The sequence below is a fragment of the Sinohyriopsis cumingii genome, chromosome 15 (genome assembly GCF_028554795.1).
Source record: "Sinohyriopsis cumingii isolate HCF-2022 chromosome 15, ASM2855479v2, whole genome shotgun sequence".
NCBI classification, from domain to species: domain Eukaryota; kingdom Metazoa; phylum Mollusca; class Bivalvia; order Unionida; family Unionidae; genus Sinohyriopsis; species Sinohyriopsis cumingii.
Window position 1 is genome coordinate 79,657,933 of NC_142975.1, and position 19,186 is coordinate 79,677,118.

Here is a 19,186-nt window from a genome sequence, read left to right on the forward strand (position 1 = left end):
ATATACAAATATAGCCATTATATCTGCATTGGATAGCGGAAAGATTACAGTCCTCACCCTCCTTGATTTGTCTGCAGCATTTGACACAACAGACCATGATATATTACTTCACCATCTCCAGCATGTATTTGGCATTCATGATACAGCCTTACTGTGGTTAAAGTCCTACTTGGTCACCAGGACACATATTGTATCTGCAAATGGAATACACTCCAATTCTGTACACTCACTCGCTCTCAGGTGTCATAGATCATCATGCAGTGTCTTATCAAATGTACGCTGATGACACGCAAATATACAAATCTAGCCACCCAACTGAAGTTGATTCTACCATCCAAGGTGTAGAGAGGTGCATTTCTGATGTGAAATCATAGAAGACATGTAACAAGCTGCACATGAATGATGATAAAACTGAGGCCATTCTGATCACATCACAAAGACTTTCTTATTCAAATCCTTTACCTCAATCAATAAATATCAGCAACACCAACATTACATTTACACAATCAGTACGAAACCTAGTTGTTACTCTGGACAGTACTCTCACATTGCACCAACATGTCATGAACATATGCAAGGCTGCATATCTTGAGCTGAGACGCATCAGTTCCATTCGCAAATATATTTCAGCTGATGCCCCTCAAACACTTGTATGTTCATTTGTACTTTCAAGACTGGACTATTGTAACTTAAATCTCTCTGGTTCATCTCATTATCTGCTCTGAAAACTTCATAAGTTCAGAACACAGCTGATCGGATCATACGTAGAGTACAACAATCAGAGCATAGCTCCCCACTGCTATGTACGCTACACTGGCTATCCTTTCTACCCAGAATCAAACACAAAATTTGTTCTCTGTGCTACGTTTCACTGTCGGACTCTAGTCCAACATACCTATCCGACCTCACCCATGTGTACACACCAGCAATATACTTACGCTCCACTTCTGACAATCGTATACTCATTATTCCCACTATGAAAACAAAGTCATATGGACAGCGTTATATTGCATACCAGGGCCCAGAAACGTGGAATGAATTGCCCACTGAACTTATACACAAAGACACAGTGATACCATTCAAGAGTGCTCTCAAAACTCACTTATTTCGATTGCAAAAACAAACTTAATGACCTAATAATGTTTCCTACCTTAAATATTCTCAGCATGTTTGTATGTTTTCATATGTCAGGTTTCTTTGGGGTAATCATATCATTATATTTGATTTTTATCTTATATGTGTTGTCTAATGTTGTAAAGCGCTTAGAACTTCTAATGATTAGGCGCTATGCAAAGTCCTCATTATTATTATTATTATTATTATTATTATACCATAGACTGCAGGCACAAATTTAAATAATTTATACAGATTTGATATATCACAAAGAATACCATATCGTTTCTCTGGATGTATTCGATTTTGCGAGGAAAAGAGCCAGATTAAAAAGAGATGATAATTATTATCAGTTCCTTTTTTGTAATGATGTGTTTCGTATACTGCATGCCCAATTCTACTACTACTACTACTACTACTACTACTAATGCATGAACTCTATTCCAGATAATATAGTTTTTGGTGGTTTTGTAACCTCAATTGTAGCACCAGCAGCACCAATTCTTGTAAATAAATGTGATTGCCTAAATGCAAGAAATGCGGGTTGGTTTCAGTCTAAATTTGCAATGAAACGTATTATCTTATCCAAGTATATGTAAACGTTGATTTAGGGGGAATCTAATTCCTAATCTTGGTTGCTTTATATAATAATAATAATAATAATAATAATAATAATCAGTGGAAGAATAATAAGAAGACCAAGATCAGCAATAAGCATAATGCTAGCAATAGCCGTAACAGCGTTTGAAGTACTCTTAGAAACATTTTGATACCTTTACTAGAGAGCACACAGCTAATTAGTTTTAAAAATATATCAAAACTGAATAAATTACTAATTATTGAATATGTAAAACTGTTTGTTCTAGTTTGTAATGAATTTATTCAAATCATCCATTCAAATTAAAGTTTGCTGAAAATGGGCATTGTGAGATTAGCTGATCATACATGGAGCAATAATCTTATACATAACAATGACAAAATATTATTATTAACGGGTAATTGATTTGATTAGCTTAACAAACATTGGTAAAGGGAGAAGCTTACATACATTACTAATGATGTAATGCGCGTTGCCTGTAACATGAGGCACCACAGATACACGAGGGAATTAAAATTACGTCGTAGTTTTAGATATGGCGACACTCTAACGACAAACGGTAATAGCAATGTTATAATTACCCATATTTTAATCCTATCCTAGATCAATATATTTTAGAAAAGGGATGTTACTCAACGATTATCAAAATCAAATAAAACTCAAATCCGTCCCTGTTTATTCACAGAGTTTTACTGTACTTTTCAATAGAGATATTTATATCTTTACGATTCAGTTGTATGTATTTTTATGTATCTAACTGCATTTTATTCATACCATATATGCAGTTTGTCATGCCAATTATGTAATTGAGACTATAACAAGAATGTCAGAGAACGATTGTAAATATACCACAAAGAATCCCACATTACAAACGAGCCAAATTGAAGATGTACTAATTATTATGGTAATGATGTTTTTCTTATACATCATGCCCAATAATACTGCTACTACTACTACTACTACTACTACTAATAATAATAATAATAATAATGCATGCAGTCTATTCTTGAAAATATATATTTTGTGGCTTCGTAACATCAAATGTAGCCCCAGCAGTACCGAATTTTAAAAAATAAATGTATATGTCTGAATGCAAAAAACGGTTGGGGGGGGGGGTCAGTCTAAATTCACAATATCTGTTTGTGAAATAATGAGGAATATCCGAAATAAAACTGGATATTCAACAGAGTACACAGTGCATGAATGAAGTGGAATGGAATAATTTCCTGTAATATCCATCAATATGTCCTACAACTGTATTCGCAGCTTGGCACGTTCACTTTGGGTGTATAGTAGATACTTCCACCCGCTTTTATTTACTAGCAACCATCGCTAAACATTCCATTGACCCAGCTATTCATAAACGACAATCCAATAACAACACTCTTCTATACCACCACATACGCGCGCGCGCGTGTGTTTGTGTGTATGACTTTAGATTTGTAACGTAGCTTTTATAATGTTCTGTTATATCAGTACGATGTTATCATTATGGCAGTTTATAGTGATGTCTACCACTGGTGAACCATGCCGCAGACATGTAGCATCATATCCCACACAGTTACATTATCCGACACAATCACATTATCCTGGGACCAGTCCAACCAGTCATAACACTAACCTAAGGCAGCTGTTAGTTCTATTTTGATATTTTCGATATTAAGTCTAAACCTCAGCTGTAAACCCATCGTCGCCACATTGTAATAAACGTTTCTCTCTAAATAAATGATTTGCTCAGAATAATTTCGCTATGAAACCTCGCCTTCCACATTGGTCGATATACGTACATTAATAGTTTACTTAAAGGCAGTTTCTTGACAATACTGCTACTTTCGCTTTTTAAAATGAATAAATGAATTAAATAATAATAATAATAATAATAACAGGCACAATTTTTTTCCATATAGATTCTAAATTCTGGTATGGTTTGTGCATGAGAGTGATGAGAGGAAATATCCGGGTATCCTGGATCGTCTGTTAAAACACTAGTGACTGACAACCCATTTTACCCTGATCAATTACTGTAAGAGTTATTTTCCTTACTTTCTGTTGATGGAGTGCCCTAGCCTGGTACCCTGGCCTACAACATGCTGCTCCACATACAAGGCATGACATTCACCGTTAAATGAGCGATACCTGTGGAAAATTTAAGATGGCACAAGTAATACAGTAATGTGTTGGCAATAAATACGTATCATTAATTCAGATATTTTCAGCTGTTTTGCCACCGGCATTTAGTTGTACGAGTCACAACTATGTTACCATGTCAATTAAAGAAGTACCGAGCATTTGTTTAAAGGATCATTATGCAGTACTTTGATTTCCAGACAGTTTGCGTGAGTTGCGGAAGCGGGGGTCCGGGTGGCGGTGAGAGTTTGTGAAATCGTATGATTATTAGTTTTGTTTTACATCAAGTTACAACAGTTTAGAATACACCTATTTTCATGTCATTGAGCATACGTGTAAGTTTTATAATGCCATAATGGAAAAGATAATAAAAGGTGGGGTTGAGGGTATTATGCTGGTAATACAATATATTCCAATTTATGCAATACATCTTTTGGGGAAGTATGTTTGATCAGAATACTATCAGGCAGGAACTGAATTGTATGTACGACATAAATCTCCCGTGTCAACCTTAAAGTGTGGCCATGAAGGAAGAAAGTAAAGGCGGTATACTAAAACCTTAACTTTTATCCTCCAAAATATGAGCATAAATCATAATACATTCATCATTATTTGCAATACTGTTTCATTGGTGTAATTTACCATTCATATCCATTATGTTTATTTATGACTTCTTGGAAGTGTACAAACTCCTGTGTAGGCAATTACTTTGAAGAATGCGGGAAGATTCGTAATCAAATGTTTTTACGTGTCTATACTAAAATATGAAACAGCGAAGAGTATGCATTACATACAAAGGTATTAAATATTTAAGATAAGTTCAGGACAGATATCTTCAACGGAAAATTATGTTCAAGAAGGGAAACATTTCGAGAATTTAGTTTCTAATAAGCACACACCGCAAGACAAATCTTGCAGACTCCAAGCCGATCCATCGAGGGCAGTCTCTCGTGCACTTGGATGATAATGGGCATGAGGATGAGGTTCAAGCTGCTGCTTCTGTCATACTTACTGATCAATTAACCCTAATATTATATCGCACAAACCGAGACCTGAAATACAAAAAGTATTAAAATAAAAGACAAATGATACTGATATACTTTCGATACACCGTAAAAAATGACACTTTGAAATGAAATCTTCTGTTTACCTCCTGTTAGTAATCCATAAAAGACATTCCTTTTCATTCAGTTGCTAAAGTTAAAGTAGCTCAGATTTTGGATGGGGCAGTCGGTATACTGATGGAGACGAATGGTGGAATATTTTGACAAATTGCTCTATCGAAAGAATTGTTGATACATTGCCTTGACGAAATCGTTTTTTATACAACGAGAACAAAATTGCATATTTGTCGAAAGAAACAATGTCAGATGAAATTAAATGTGCATTCGTTTACATGACTGATGAACCATGAACAAGCAATGAACACACATACAGAATAAACATAACAGTTCAATAGTTATCTCATAAGATACAGTTTGTTAAATCATTGTGTCCAAGATACTCTCCATTTATTTTAAATCGTTTTTATACTTGACCCTGGAATTATAAACATTGAACAACAACAATGACACATTCCTTGCTACATCTTAATTGAGATATATAAATCTCTTGCCAGCTTTACAGTGGGCCTTGAAGATTAAAAGTAAATCAGTGTACTGAAACGTTTGTTTTTCTGGCCAGAGATATGACCCTAAAAGGAAATATTCTATCACTATTTGGAACACTGTTCCATCAGTGGCATTCACCATTCATATTTGTTTATGATTTCTCTGAAGTGGATCTGAGCCTACGAGTTACATTATATAGAAGAATGTGTGACAACACGTAATGCAATATTTTCGTTGTCTATAATGAAATGAGAATGATATTCATTAAAATAGGTACGTAGAGCTTGACGCATTAAAAACAAGGAAATACATTGCTTTCCTATAACCACTAGCTAGGTCCCAATATACTACTTAGTTCTATCTTAATGGTGCAAACAAAAAAACCTCTGTACCAAGTCCTCCATAAAGCCTTGAAATTGAAGGGTATGGGAAAAAGAAAGAAGGTAATATTACGAGACTTATGCATTATAATTGCTTCTATACCTACATACAAAGGAATACAAAATAATAACATACGTAGTAGGATGCACCAGTAAAAATAATTGTATTAAGCAGTTTGTTCAAAACAGTGTCTCAATTTTGGATAGATATCACGTCTTTACAAAATCATCTAGTAAAAGAAAAGTATAGGAAATTACATTTTACAAAAGATAGCAATGTTATTACATTTTAGAAAAGTGACTATTTTGCAGCAATAATCTTTTAATTTGTGTATTGATTCGTTTAGACGACATGTATTTGTCGAAAGATCTATCATTGTGTGCAACCTTAGATGCACCTTGTTTCATGTCACCGTAATAAAAGTGGGTAAATTACTTAAACAAATTATCAAAATTCATTAACAGCATAGCTTGAATGACAAGAGGGGACTTTGGAGTAGCACATAATGAGGAAAGATGAGATACTATGTTCAGATTTAATTATGAAATTTGTCCATTCTATAATCAATTGTTGTTAAGAAAGGTTGTCGAAAGTGTCAGAAGTTAACAGAAAGCTACCATACAGTTAAGAAAATAATGTAGATTTGGAAATAAACTTCTGGTTGTTCTAACAGCAGCAACACATAGGTGGTCTGGTGAGTGGTTGGTTTGTAATCACCACAGTCAAGCTGATTGAGAGAGATCAAAGTCCAATTAACAAACTTTACACAAGTTGGAACATTGATTTACCGCTTTGTGTGACCCATGTTAATCTCACAAAATGATATATCAGATCAATACAATTATCAATGATTACTGATATCGATCACATAAATACATACTGTATTTGTATACAGAATTTCTGCCCACTTTAAGCTGACTTTAAAGACTGCTGAAGTATACAACATGATAGTAAATATTGAGCAATATTGCAGAAGCTACGCCTGTCCGACAAAATTAGTCTTTCAGGATGAAATGAGATTCTAGCTGGTACTTCCGTAAATATGACTGATCAATTCCAAATATTCTGCCTCACAAATCGAAACATTCTATAACAACAAAAAACAAGCGATGCTGATGAACATTCAATACTTCGTAAAAACATGACAATTTGAGAGGGAAAACTGTAGTGTTAACGGCATCAAAATTTCTGAACTAATTAGAGTGTTGCAGTCTAACAAATGCGACAACCTTTTCCTGTTGTTGAAATCCATAATGGACGTGTCATCTGTCTTTACTCTTTTGACTAGATCAATTGATATACTGATATTAGAAAATGATCTACTCTTTCGACAACTAACACTACGACAAATGTACAAACTGCCTTGAAGAAATCAAATTTTGAAACAACGTAAACTGGTATAGCAGTAGAAACAATATAACAGGACAATATCTGTACATACATTTACAAGATTGCTTAATCACGAGCGTGCAAAGGACGTATATACAGCATAAACCCAAACAGTTTAATATTTACATCATATGATTCACTTGGTTCTACTACTATTTACAACATATTCCCTCGCTTTCCTATGGAAACTGGTCCTAATTTCAAATGACTCTAATTTCAAATGTGGGGCAACATAACCTTTTGAGAGCATCTTGATTATAATTTCGTCCATGTTTTGAAAACAAATACAAAAATAATTACTTATGTCAGAATTTGTTTGTGTAATTCCTACATTGGTAAAGCTTTTATTTCGGCTTTGATTTTGTTTCTGGTTTTGTCCGTGGTTTATATGGAAAATATTTTCTGCTGACTGTCTTCTACGTAATCATAGCGAGGATGGCTCGAAATTACCAAGTAATTATCTTTTATTACAGTCAGGTACAATTTCAGGGTTAATTTTATTGCATCGAAATCACTTTCTAGATAATTACTTAACAAACTGGAACACAAGAAAATGAGTAAAATTTACCCTAAAAAACTGAGACTACATGTTTGGAAATTATATTGAATAGAGGTCAATATGGCTGACTATAAATCTTAAAGTTGATATATTTCTCCGGGTAATCTTTATGCCATGATGGTGATCACTGTATATACTCTATGTTAAATAATAATAATAATAATAATAATAATAATAATAATAATAATTATTATTATTATTATTATTATTATTAAATTAATAATAATAATAATATTAGTAAGAAGCAGAAGATCAACAATAATAACTAAAATCGTGTTTTCAAAATTTCTAGATCGATTTTAAACACGTATACTGGCCATCTATTTGACTTGATAACTATATCAACACAAAAACAGATGAAGAATATTTGAATATGAGTAAATCCTTGTTTGAAGTTGCAACGAATTTATTCAGATCAGCATTTCAATATGAATGATGAGCGAAATTTTCACATAAATGTAAACCCAGCTCTCCTATATCCTTCCAGCTTGGACAATAAGCTAAAGGAAAATTATGAAACCTGGTATTTGTTGACCTTTTGATATGCCGATAGTGTGAGATAGGTGTTAGAAGTTGGTTGTTGAATATTGCGTCATAAAAAGGTCACAACGCGAAAGCTATTTCAAAAATTGTCAAAATACAGAGAGTTGTTAATAAGTGCTTCCTCATACGAAGACGATAGTATTGTAAATACTTAAAAAACTACTTACAGTAAGTATAGAAATATATGTGATGGCAAGAAAGCATATATTATCCTGTAGGAATTCGAGAAGGCGATCTTTCTTACAAAATGTTAACGTTCTTTTCATAACAATCCATGATAAAGTGCGCTACAGAATTTGCATATAGAATATTGTATAACGTACGAACGCATAAAAGAACTCAAAAAATATCTCCGTGTGAGGTATTAAACAATCTCTTTAAAAAATCAATAATCCGTTAATATAAATCACATGCACCCGATGTTTTTGTTATTCACTGTGATAGGTTACCAAAACTCAAAAACTTCAGGAGAATAGGACAAAGAATCTTAAGAGTGCTAAAATCCCATCTTGTTTCTACAGTCAATGAAATGTCAAACACATTTGTGTCTTTGGTATAGTATACTAATTATAAAGGATCATACCCCATTCCTATCGTTTTGACAGTGTGTTTTCGATTTGTTGATCCGTATCTGGTTTTGAATCGGTACCAATTAGTGACTCAATCGCTGCCCACTATACAAAGTAATTGGTAATGAATAGCTTGCCCACTAAACAAAGTTTGGAATTTATGTTACAAATGAAGCCATATACCCGCTACTTATTATACAACTTATATAGCTAATAATCTGGTACATAGCATATCTGTCTGTCTGTCGGTCTGTGTGTGTATGTCTGTCTGTTTGTGTCTGTCTGTCTGTCTGTCTGTCTGTATGAATGTATGTATGTATGTATGTTATGTTATGTGTGTGTATGTATGTATGTATGTATGTATGTATGTATGTATGTATGTTATGTTATGTGTGTGTATGTATGTATGTATGTATGTATGTATGTATGAAAATATGGTGGACATTAAAAGTTAAGTTCCATAAAGACAAAAATAGAAATTAAAAAATAATAGCCCTATAAGAAAAAATGTAAAACTTGTTACTTTGAGAAAAATGTGTGTAAATTAAAAAGTGGCAAATAAAACGTCGTTTGATATTGTGTCAAGTAGGGTCAAAGTCCGTTTTATAAATCGCATTATTAGTATTGGTGGTTCCTATAGGGTATGTGCGTTTTTTGTATTTCTGGGCCAAGGCTCAGAGGGCTCTTTCAAAGAAAGCTTCAAATTCATTTTGAAAGATTTAGGTTTATTTCTTCTTAGATACAGCCAATTTTTTGTTTTCAATATGGTGAACTATCAACTCCTCAGAAATAAATAATTATAATTTGTATTCCAAAAGGGAAAAATATTACTATATAACTGGCTACCTTTATCTGTGCTAAATACTACTTATAAATTTGCGTCAGCATCTATTGTCAACAGAATTAAGAATTTTCTTTCCATCAAAACTGATAAACTGAGATGAAACAGCGTTCATTTCTGATCGATATATAGGAGGAAATATATTAAAACACATGTATGCTGTAATGCAATACGTAGAGGAAAAGAATATCAATGATCTACTTGTCGACTTTAATAAAAGATTCGAATCAATTTTATAGACATTTACAGATAAAGGTCTTAATTGTCTGCATTTAGGCCCAATGATAAAGACAGGGATTGAATTTCTTTACGAGGATATCCAATGTTGTGTCACTGTGCACAAATCGCCATCCTTATCGTTGACATTGAAAGGATTGCCGCCGTTTGGATTGGGAAAAAGAAATATAGAAAAGATAAATGTTGTCATAAAATCACTTATCTGGGAAACGTGTTTTCATACTGCTAGGCGTTAGGTTCACAACAAACAGAGAACATATAGAATTAAACTATTTAGATATAGTCGAAAACAAAAATGTATGATCTCGCAATGATCAGTGAAAATTGTTTCACCTTTTAAAAACAATTGCTTGCATGGCGGCTTGCTCTGTGGAATATAAAACACTTGATCGTTTGTTAATCGAATACATCTGAAGTATGTGCAAAACGACTAATTTGTTTAAAAATAATATATTATCTCTATTTTTCTTTCTCTCTCTCTCCGTTTTTACATCGGCGCTGTTATATTCCATTCAAATTGTCTTCTTCCAGTCCCATTTTTTTTTAATTATTGTATGAAAAGATTTGAAAGTGTTTAGTAATCGAAAGATACGTTTAATTAATTGCTTAATTATGTGACTATATCATATTCTTTCTTAGGTAGACTGTGGGATGGTGCCCCCACCCACAGCTATCCAGGAATGTGGTTTAAATATTTAAAAAAATAAATAAAACAAAAGATTTTCATGCATTACCAATACTTAACCTACAAGAATATAACTGGAACGTTGTTTGGGCTAATATATGGCTCAGTAGGAATTACCATTACTGCAAAGTCTGGTCTATACTATATGATAATTTAACATTAACGGTTATTAAGAACTACAGGAATTTAGCATGGAATGAAATGGTATCAAGACTTTGGGATTTTGTCTGACCAACACTTATTCTGAGTGAACAATACATATTATGACTAATGAGTACCTATTTGGACTGATTAGGATATAGTATCTTAGACTGAAACTAAATGTGTTCGTGGCTATGTCAGAACTCTCATTTTCTCTGTCCGCGTTGTTTGTGTGTTGATGTTTCATTTGTTAACGACTAATACCTATATCCTAACTTCTTTCATCCTTTATGTTTGTAAGGTTAGGTGTTCGATTGCAGTTGTGTGTGTTAGTGTCACTTGCCAATGTATTACGCTCCCTCATCCATTTTGTGTTTGTTAAGTCAAGTGCTGGATTGTAAATACTTGTGTTAGTAATCATCACTTTACTTTGCTTTCCCTAATTTGTTTGTTTGCTTGTATATGTGTGTTTGTCTTTAAGAACGTAAGAGTAGGCGTTGGTCCTCATAACTCTTTCCCAAATGTGGCTTGGTAAGTTAGACCGTGTTTTACTCATTACCATATATTTCCTTCATCCGCTGTTTGTTTGAATGAATGTTTGTCTTTAAACCGTGTGTAAGTGACAGTTACCTATCTCCTACTTACCTTAACCCATTTGAATGTAGATGAGGAATTTATATTGTAAAAATAAATAATAATCTGCACATTGCCTTGAAATCTTACATTGCCATATATTCCTATAGTGACCCATACTATTAGATATCCATATCTGCGAAAAGTAACCAATACAGTTGCTTGAAATATATATCCATCATGGCACAATTTACTACTCGCGTTCTCTCAAAACGTCCAAGATTTGCTCTGGTGGTACATCATAATGGAGTTTACTAATTAAATAGGAAATTGGTTGCATCTCGCATGACAAGGGTTTCTATTTCTATTTTTTTTTAAAAAAACATGTAGTTATTGTTAGGATTTAAACTAAACTTTTGTCTGTTGCATGATTTAAGATGACATACAAATATTTCAACGTTCATTTTGGTTAATAATATTTAAGAAAGGAAAAAAAAAATAACTGCTGTGTAAATAAACTCCAAGTGGAAACAGTCTCATCGGTGCCAAAAGAAGGATAATAAATCAGATACGGGAAAGATAGGGGAAACCATGTGGTTAATTTGCACATAAGACCATGAAAGTCAAAGGATATTTAAAGGCAGTGAAGTGTATCGTGAAAGAGATGGATAATGATATGTTGATGTGCAAATATAGTTATGTAATCAAATTTAGTGATTTGTCAGTATCAAAATAGTTTGTACAATAACATACATGGAGAAAATATATTCATAATAATAGGGTGGTTACATTATATATTATGGTATTTAGTGTTAAAGATAGGGCTGGGAAGTGCAGCCTTATGGTTGTGAAAGGCAGTACAATTCATTGGTGAACATGAAAATATATGCTTAACTAATATAGTATGGGTTTGCTGCATGTACTAAATCTACCTTTCATTTGGTTCAATAACTTTGTGTATGCTTATGTGTTATGATAATTTATACAATCGAACATCGTTTGTTATTAATTAATTTACGTACTTGAAGCATTTATTTGACGACACTTTCTCGAAAATATAATTTCAAGTCTTGCTTGTTTTATTCAGTTAATTAATCACTTCGTCATTTAATTTGTATGACATTTGTACTTGCTAGACATATATAATTGATAGGGTTTGTGATAGTTAATGAATATGTGCTTTTCATCATTGTCAATTTTTATTTATGTTTATGTTTTGCAATATTTAATGTATCCAACTACCTTTGTTGTAATAATCGAGTCAGGTTTGTGTACCAATTTTACGAGAAAAAAATCGAAGATGTAATTCACCACTATTCAGAACTAAATTAGGGACAATATTGTTCGCCTGGCACAATATGGTGACGGAGGGAGTTAAAAGTAGACCTTTTCAGTTTCAAGATTCCATTAGACTGAATAACCAGCCGTTTACATTGATGTTCACTACTACCACTACTACTACTATTATTTATTTTTTTATATTTTTATTATTATCAAAATCAATTGATTAATTAATTAATTTGGAAGTATATTATCACAGTAATAATTAGTAATAAATTAATGTTAGATTGTCGTCTCTGTAATAATAATAAAAAACAATTATTATAATACTAATATTAATATTAATAATAATCTACGTATGTATGTATGGATGGATGGATGGATGGATGTATGTATGCATGTATGTTTCTATGCATGCATGTATGTATGTACGTACGTACGTAATAATAATAATAATAGACGACCTGTTCCAAATGAACAGCCTAACTGCTTTGCGAAGAATTCACGATGTGAGCGGCACTGAGCTTATACGTTGAAGTGTATTCTTTGCCCACAGCCTAGTCGTCATAGCTGAGTAATGTTGTATGAATTGCATGTTGAGTCTTGTTAGACCATTGTGTCGAAATAGGTGGTATTGTTAATATACCACATGAGGTAGGGCTTTATTTGCGTGATTGGCTTCAATCGATATAACGTCTTGAATAGTTGACAATGCGATAATTCCTTCTACTACATCCATCTCTCTCTTCCTTGTATGTATGTATGTATGCATGTATGTATGCATCGCTTTCTGTGGGCATATCATCACAAAACTAACTTTACTGACTATAAGGAGCCCATTAAGTTAAAGTATCAAAAGTACCAGGTAAGAAATTGAAGATACAAAAATCAACATATAAATAAATATCCCGAAAACAAATAAACATACTAACCGCAGAAACGCTTTATAATATCAACCATACTCTTGTTAACATTTAGTTAAAGGTGTGTATACTTAAAGAATCCTCAAATATGAGATCTTATAAGGGTCAACATTTGTCATAAAACCACATTAGTAGTATCAGGGGTTCCTATGGAGATCAATGATATTATCAATACTTAGTCGACATGAGGGAACCTGGGAAATTAACAGTACGGCACACTAGGAGTATGTAAGAGATTTAACATTCTGCTTTACACATATCAACATCAATAAACCGAATATGACTAGTGGAGAAGTTAAAGCAAACATTGCTTACGCCACTGTAGAGTCCTACGGGAGGCAATTAACATTACTGGGGAGTTTGGGGTGTGAATGAGCTCATATTCGAAATAATATTTCTGGACCACACCTGTCATGTGCCATATGGAATTTTACAGGCACAGGATGATACTATGGCCTATGGGAAGTATGCACATGTTCTAGATTACCAACACCTCTTCGGGCTGACCAATAGCTATAGCAAATCACCGGTATCTATTTTGACTGAACTCACATATTCTGTTACATTTTAGTGATGTGTTTTAGTGACTATCGCGTTAGTCCCTTTTCCTGCGACCGTTCTCTTTGAAATAAATAGGTGGGTGATTTCCTTGTTAGTGACCATTACCTATCCAATACCTTCCTCATCCATTTTGCCTGTAACGGTGGATGGTGGATTCTAACTATGAGTATTAGTTACCATTACCTGTCTACTACCTTCACTCGTCCATTTTGTATCTGTAAGGGGTTGACAGATGGCAACGTTCGTTGTTGGATTGTAACAGTTTTTTTTAGTGGAAAAGAAACTATACCTCCCTAATGCGTTGTAGGCTTGTATGTGCGAGCGTTTGGCTTCAGTAAAATGAGTGGGTGTTTTGGAAAAGGTGTTATATCCTTATAACCCTACCCGATACTTTAACCCCCGTTCAAAGTATCATGTATGTGTGTATCATATATCGTCAGCAAGGGTAAATATGACCAGTAAGTATATATTTTAGTCAGTAACATTATGCCTCGGTCAGAAAAATATGTACGTTATTAACACCACACATTCCTTGCCATATTTTATCCGTGTGCTTGCAAGCGTGGGTGTTAATCTTTAAAACGTCTTTAAGTGATAGTTATCAATCCCCCTACCTTACCTCATTAGTTTGTTTGCATATATGGCTGAATGTCTTAAAACCGTATGTTAGTAAACATTATCAATCATTTGCCTACCTTTATCGATTTGGTTAAATGTGTGAATTATTTATTGCAAAATGAAGAATTTATCTCCGATTAGGCGAGTTCTTCTCCGTCAGTTACTTGTACAACCCAATCAAATTTAAATATATTTATGTATGCGGTCCTAATGTGAAAAAAAAAATCACATTATGCTATTACGTCAGCAAATGTGTAATTATCGTTTTAGTCAGTTAAAATTGGTAATTGTCTGTCAGAATAAGCGTTCGTCAGTCAAAATTTAAGCCGGCTTGTCCACAATTGGTGTTGGTCAGCCTGAATAGTTCGTTTCCGATCGGAAGAGGTATTAAGCAGACATTGTGATAAGTTGTCTGTTATTAGAAGTGATTTATGTAATGTTATAATTTCATTTGTGTGGGTCCCAAACCGGTAATGAGCAGCAGATGCTCAGTTCCTACATTTATGAATATTTAATGACTGATGACTGTCGATTTAAAGTGGGAGATAACCTGTGCTTAGTCATCTAACTACCTAGGAACTAAAAAAAATTATTTGTGTATTAGAAATCTGTGTTTATATACTGTTATTATGATATTTTTTGATAATTAGAAGTAAAGAAAGCATTATTGGAAGTTTACTATATAATGTATTGTATTATTCAGTTAGATACGGATAAATAGAGCGTGAGAGCATCAAGTTTTCTTTAAAGAAGTAGGTAAGAAAATATTTTGTTTTGTTATAGTTGCAGGCGAGGGATTTTAATCAAGAAGATGAGGCGATGCATATAGACGCTGCAATTCGTCCTGTGAGGATTGATATTCATCCTGAAGAGGTTTATATCTATGCTTTTAAATATGTGTCAATATTATATATATATATATATATATATATATATATATATATATATATATATATATATATATATATATATATATATATATATAGTATGTATGTGTCTATGTTGAAATTATTGTTTTATATCTTAAAAACATAGCAGTATTTCCGTGATCTACCATCATAATTGCAAGTGGCCGTTTTATTAAAGAATGTGGTCTTTATGACATATGTTGGCGCTGTGAATTGGGGTTTTACCGTGATACCTGTATCTTATTGTTAATATGCTTTTTAAAGTATGTTATAACTTTACCATTTTATATCATATCTTATAGAAGAGTATGTTTATATTTGATTGGAATGCTTTATCATCTATCAGATTTAAAAGTTTATAACAAGTTTTGCTTTCAAAGTTGAGAGCGTATTCTTAATTGACACTATATAGCCTCAATATCGCTGATGACCACTAAAGATTATGATGAATACATATTTAACTGAATTTCCTTGTTTATAGGCCCAAGAATTTGAAGGACCTGGGGTGCTGAATTTAGGAGGAACAGAATTCATTGTTGAGGGGACATATTCCCATGTTCCTAACAGGAAGGGGAATACACACCCATTTTCCACTTTGATTGGAAACACATTGCCTATTCACCTACCAAATGGGCTCCATTTTCAGGAACATGGAGTTGACGAACCTGAGTCGCTGAATTTAGGAGGAACAGAGCCCATTATTCAGGGGAAAGGCTGGGACATCAGGCTGTACAACACGCGTCAATTGACCAGTACAATTGGAAACACTGTTAGAATTCCACCCTCCGAAAATCTTTTCTTCCATCCATGATATTCGTATTCCATCGTAACATATAATTATATTGTTTTCGCTTTATCTATTTCTTGTAAAATGGGACCATATATTATCGAAATACTATTATTCAAATGTACTAATATGGGCTCAGAGCATATAATATGAATAAACTGTTTCCATGGTCATTTTTAGTGTATGAGTTTGTAATTATTTCACAAAAATTCGATATACACTAACTCAGTCTTTCTATAGTGCAATTTGAAATATTCTTGAAAATAAATGCAGATAGTACAATACAACAAGTCGGACAGTGAAAAAACACCAGATTTGATTAATTGAATAGAATTATCTCACGCACAACTACTTCGCCTTGAATGGAGCACAGAGAACACCAAATTGTTGCAAACTAATCATGGGGAAATGCAGATTGAACGGTTCGCGGTTAGGTTTTGCTGCCATATATGACGTATTATTCACTCTGACGTATTAAGCACACATCTTTCCTCTCTTTGAATTCTCATCAAGTATGACAGTGTAATTGGCTTTAAAGTATGAGTCTAGAGGAATACGAAATCAAATTAGTGCTATGGATATAACTCCTACAATTTGCATGTTACCCGAAACTGCAGTGCACCGTAATCTCTAGACAAAGGTTCTTCTGCACCTATGCGTTGAATTACTTGCTGAGATCATAGCATTTCGATTCGAACTATGATAAGAAAGGACAAGATAGTTCATATAATAAACTGTATAAATCTTTATAAATTATAGTTGCGTGATAAGTCAAAAGATCGTACGGATGCGGCAGGTCGTGGGTTCGATCCCCGACCGAGTCATACCAGAGACTTACAAAAATAATACTAACAGATGCCTCGCTTGGCGTTCAGCATTAAGAGGTTAGTGTTAGGACTTGTCGGCCTGGTGTCAGGATAATGTGACTGGGTGGGGCATCATGCTACATGTCTGAGGAATGATGCCCCAGTGCTAGACATCACTTTAAACTGACACATTGCAGACATCGTAGCGATATGACTGAAAAATTGTTAAAGCTACGTAAAAGATCAAAATCACAAATCACATATTTCTCTACTTACTTTGGCTCGGTGGCTTGGTTCTACTATTTTAGGAAAGGAGCTCCTTTTCATTTGGCGTTATGGACATCCTGATTATCAGTGTGGTTTCCCTAGACAGATATTACATGAACTTTCACTTCTATATATAGAAGATTTATGGTTTCAAAGAGGCCCAGAAAGGTCATTTATAGTCTTGATCAACAGCAGGCAACAACGCTTTAATCTTTATTGGTATTTTGGATGAGATGTTTTCTCTTTCACAGAATAGCAAGTCGTACACCATGCAATCGTTGAAGGACAATAAACTAGATGCAAATATGCTTCACTAATTACGTCCTAGTTGTTGAGGTGCTCGTCGTCACGCAGGGTACACGAGTTACGACTCAGCCGAGAACCTTTTTACCAAACTAATCTGTCTGGAGTATTTTGTGTCCACGACGTTCTTTTGTCTAAATATTTGCAATGCCAAAATATGACTTATGGACAGATAGGTAAAGGGTATGCAAGAGTTCTCGATAGCTGTGATCGGTATTTTCTCCATGATTATATATTAAATACTGATATCATTATTAATGGAGGTTACTTGTACCTGAGTTTAGGACACTTGTTTCTTATTTGCAAATTCCTGAACTTCTTGAGAACTTAGAATGTTGTAGAATGGAAACTGACTGGAATCCTGTCTCTATTAGTGTGTCTTATCCTTTACATTAATGTTGATTCCTTCAAAATTCCTCCGCCCTAGCATTTGAGGTGGAATAAGTTATTGTGTTCAGACTTTAATTTGAGTTGATTTTTTTTAATATAAATTATTAACTAAAATTCGTTAATACTTCTTTGATCAAAAATCACTAATTCGGAATTATAGTTAATTCATTCATGAACTGTTTGGATTTTATTATTGTGGCACATAGAAAGACTTTTAATACATTAACATATATGAGGCTATAGGCCCGACAACACATTCGATACGGGAATTTATTTGGAACACCATTGGAATTCATTTGGAAATGTATTCATCTTGATGTGTGATATAACGTTTAGGAGAATTTCAAATTTAGTTCACAATGTTGTAAGTCCCTTTTTAAATTTTCACTTTGTGTTCTAGGGAAATCAATTGTTTGTTGAATTTTACAAAACGTGTTGGCTGGTGCACTTTTCTGTTACTTAGTTTAAGACTACATAGTCCTGACAGAAAATTGGTGTATTTCGTCCGCGATACGAATTTCTTTAAAATATATCAGAGTTTGAAACTTAAAATTGTTTCAGAATGTTCTATGTCTCGGGTATTTTAATTTCCCACATTTCATAACTCTATAGTGAAATCAACAAACTTTCATAATGTCATCTAAAGTGAAAACTTTCATTTTGAGTCATACTCAGAAAGGGTAAGAGCTATTTACAAAAGGATGAATCGCTTCAACTTGCCAAGCAACATGATCTTTCTGAAACGAGTGAGTCTTTAACAAAGCAAGAAATAAAAAATATTTTGGTCCAATATTTAGTGGAAAAGAAAGTTTAAAATTCATGTGAATTATGTTTGATTATTAAGTCTATATTTGCTCTGATATGAAAATAATACAACTGAAATTAGAAGACCAGATGGAAATCGAGTTAAGAAGATTTCAGCTTCTGAAAGTGAACAAAGAGTGACAAATCCAGTTATTGAAAGAGATCAGCGACA

The 19,186-nt window shown here is 33.5% G+C and overlaps 1 protein-coding gene and 1 long non-coding RNA gene across 4 annotated transcripts in view; one reads left to right on the forward strand and one right to left on the reverse strand.

Annotated features, from left to right (window-relative positions):
• LOC149782147 (uncharacterized) overlaps positions 1-16,585 on the forward strand; it is a 30,204-nt gene extending 13,619 nt beyond the window's left edge. The window contains exons 3-4 of the mRNA XM_089933586.1: positions 15,533-15,622; positions 16,139-16,585. Coding sequence (XP_089789712.1) covers positions 15,533-15,622; positions 16,139-16,468 — 420 coding nt within the window. The 3' untranslated portion in view covers positions 16,469-16,585. The remainder of the gene's footprint in view (positions 1-15,532; positions 15,623-16,138) is intronic.
• The window catches only part of LOC149782146 (uncharacterized), a 52,595-nt gene that overhangs the window by 22,199 nt on the left and 11,210 nt on the right, over positions 1-19,186 (reverse strand). For 2 of the 3 annotated variants that reach the window (XR_016414255.1, XR_016414254.1), the window contains exons 2-3: positions 4,738-4,890; positions 3,755-3,847 (exon numbers count right to left, since the gene is read on the reverse strand). This is a non-coding gene — a long non-coding RNA (uncharacterized LOC149782146). The remainder of the gene's footprint in view (positions 1-3,754; positions 3,848-4,737; positions 4,891-19,186) is intronic. The other variant, XR_016414256.1, reaches the window with a different exon arrangement.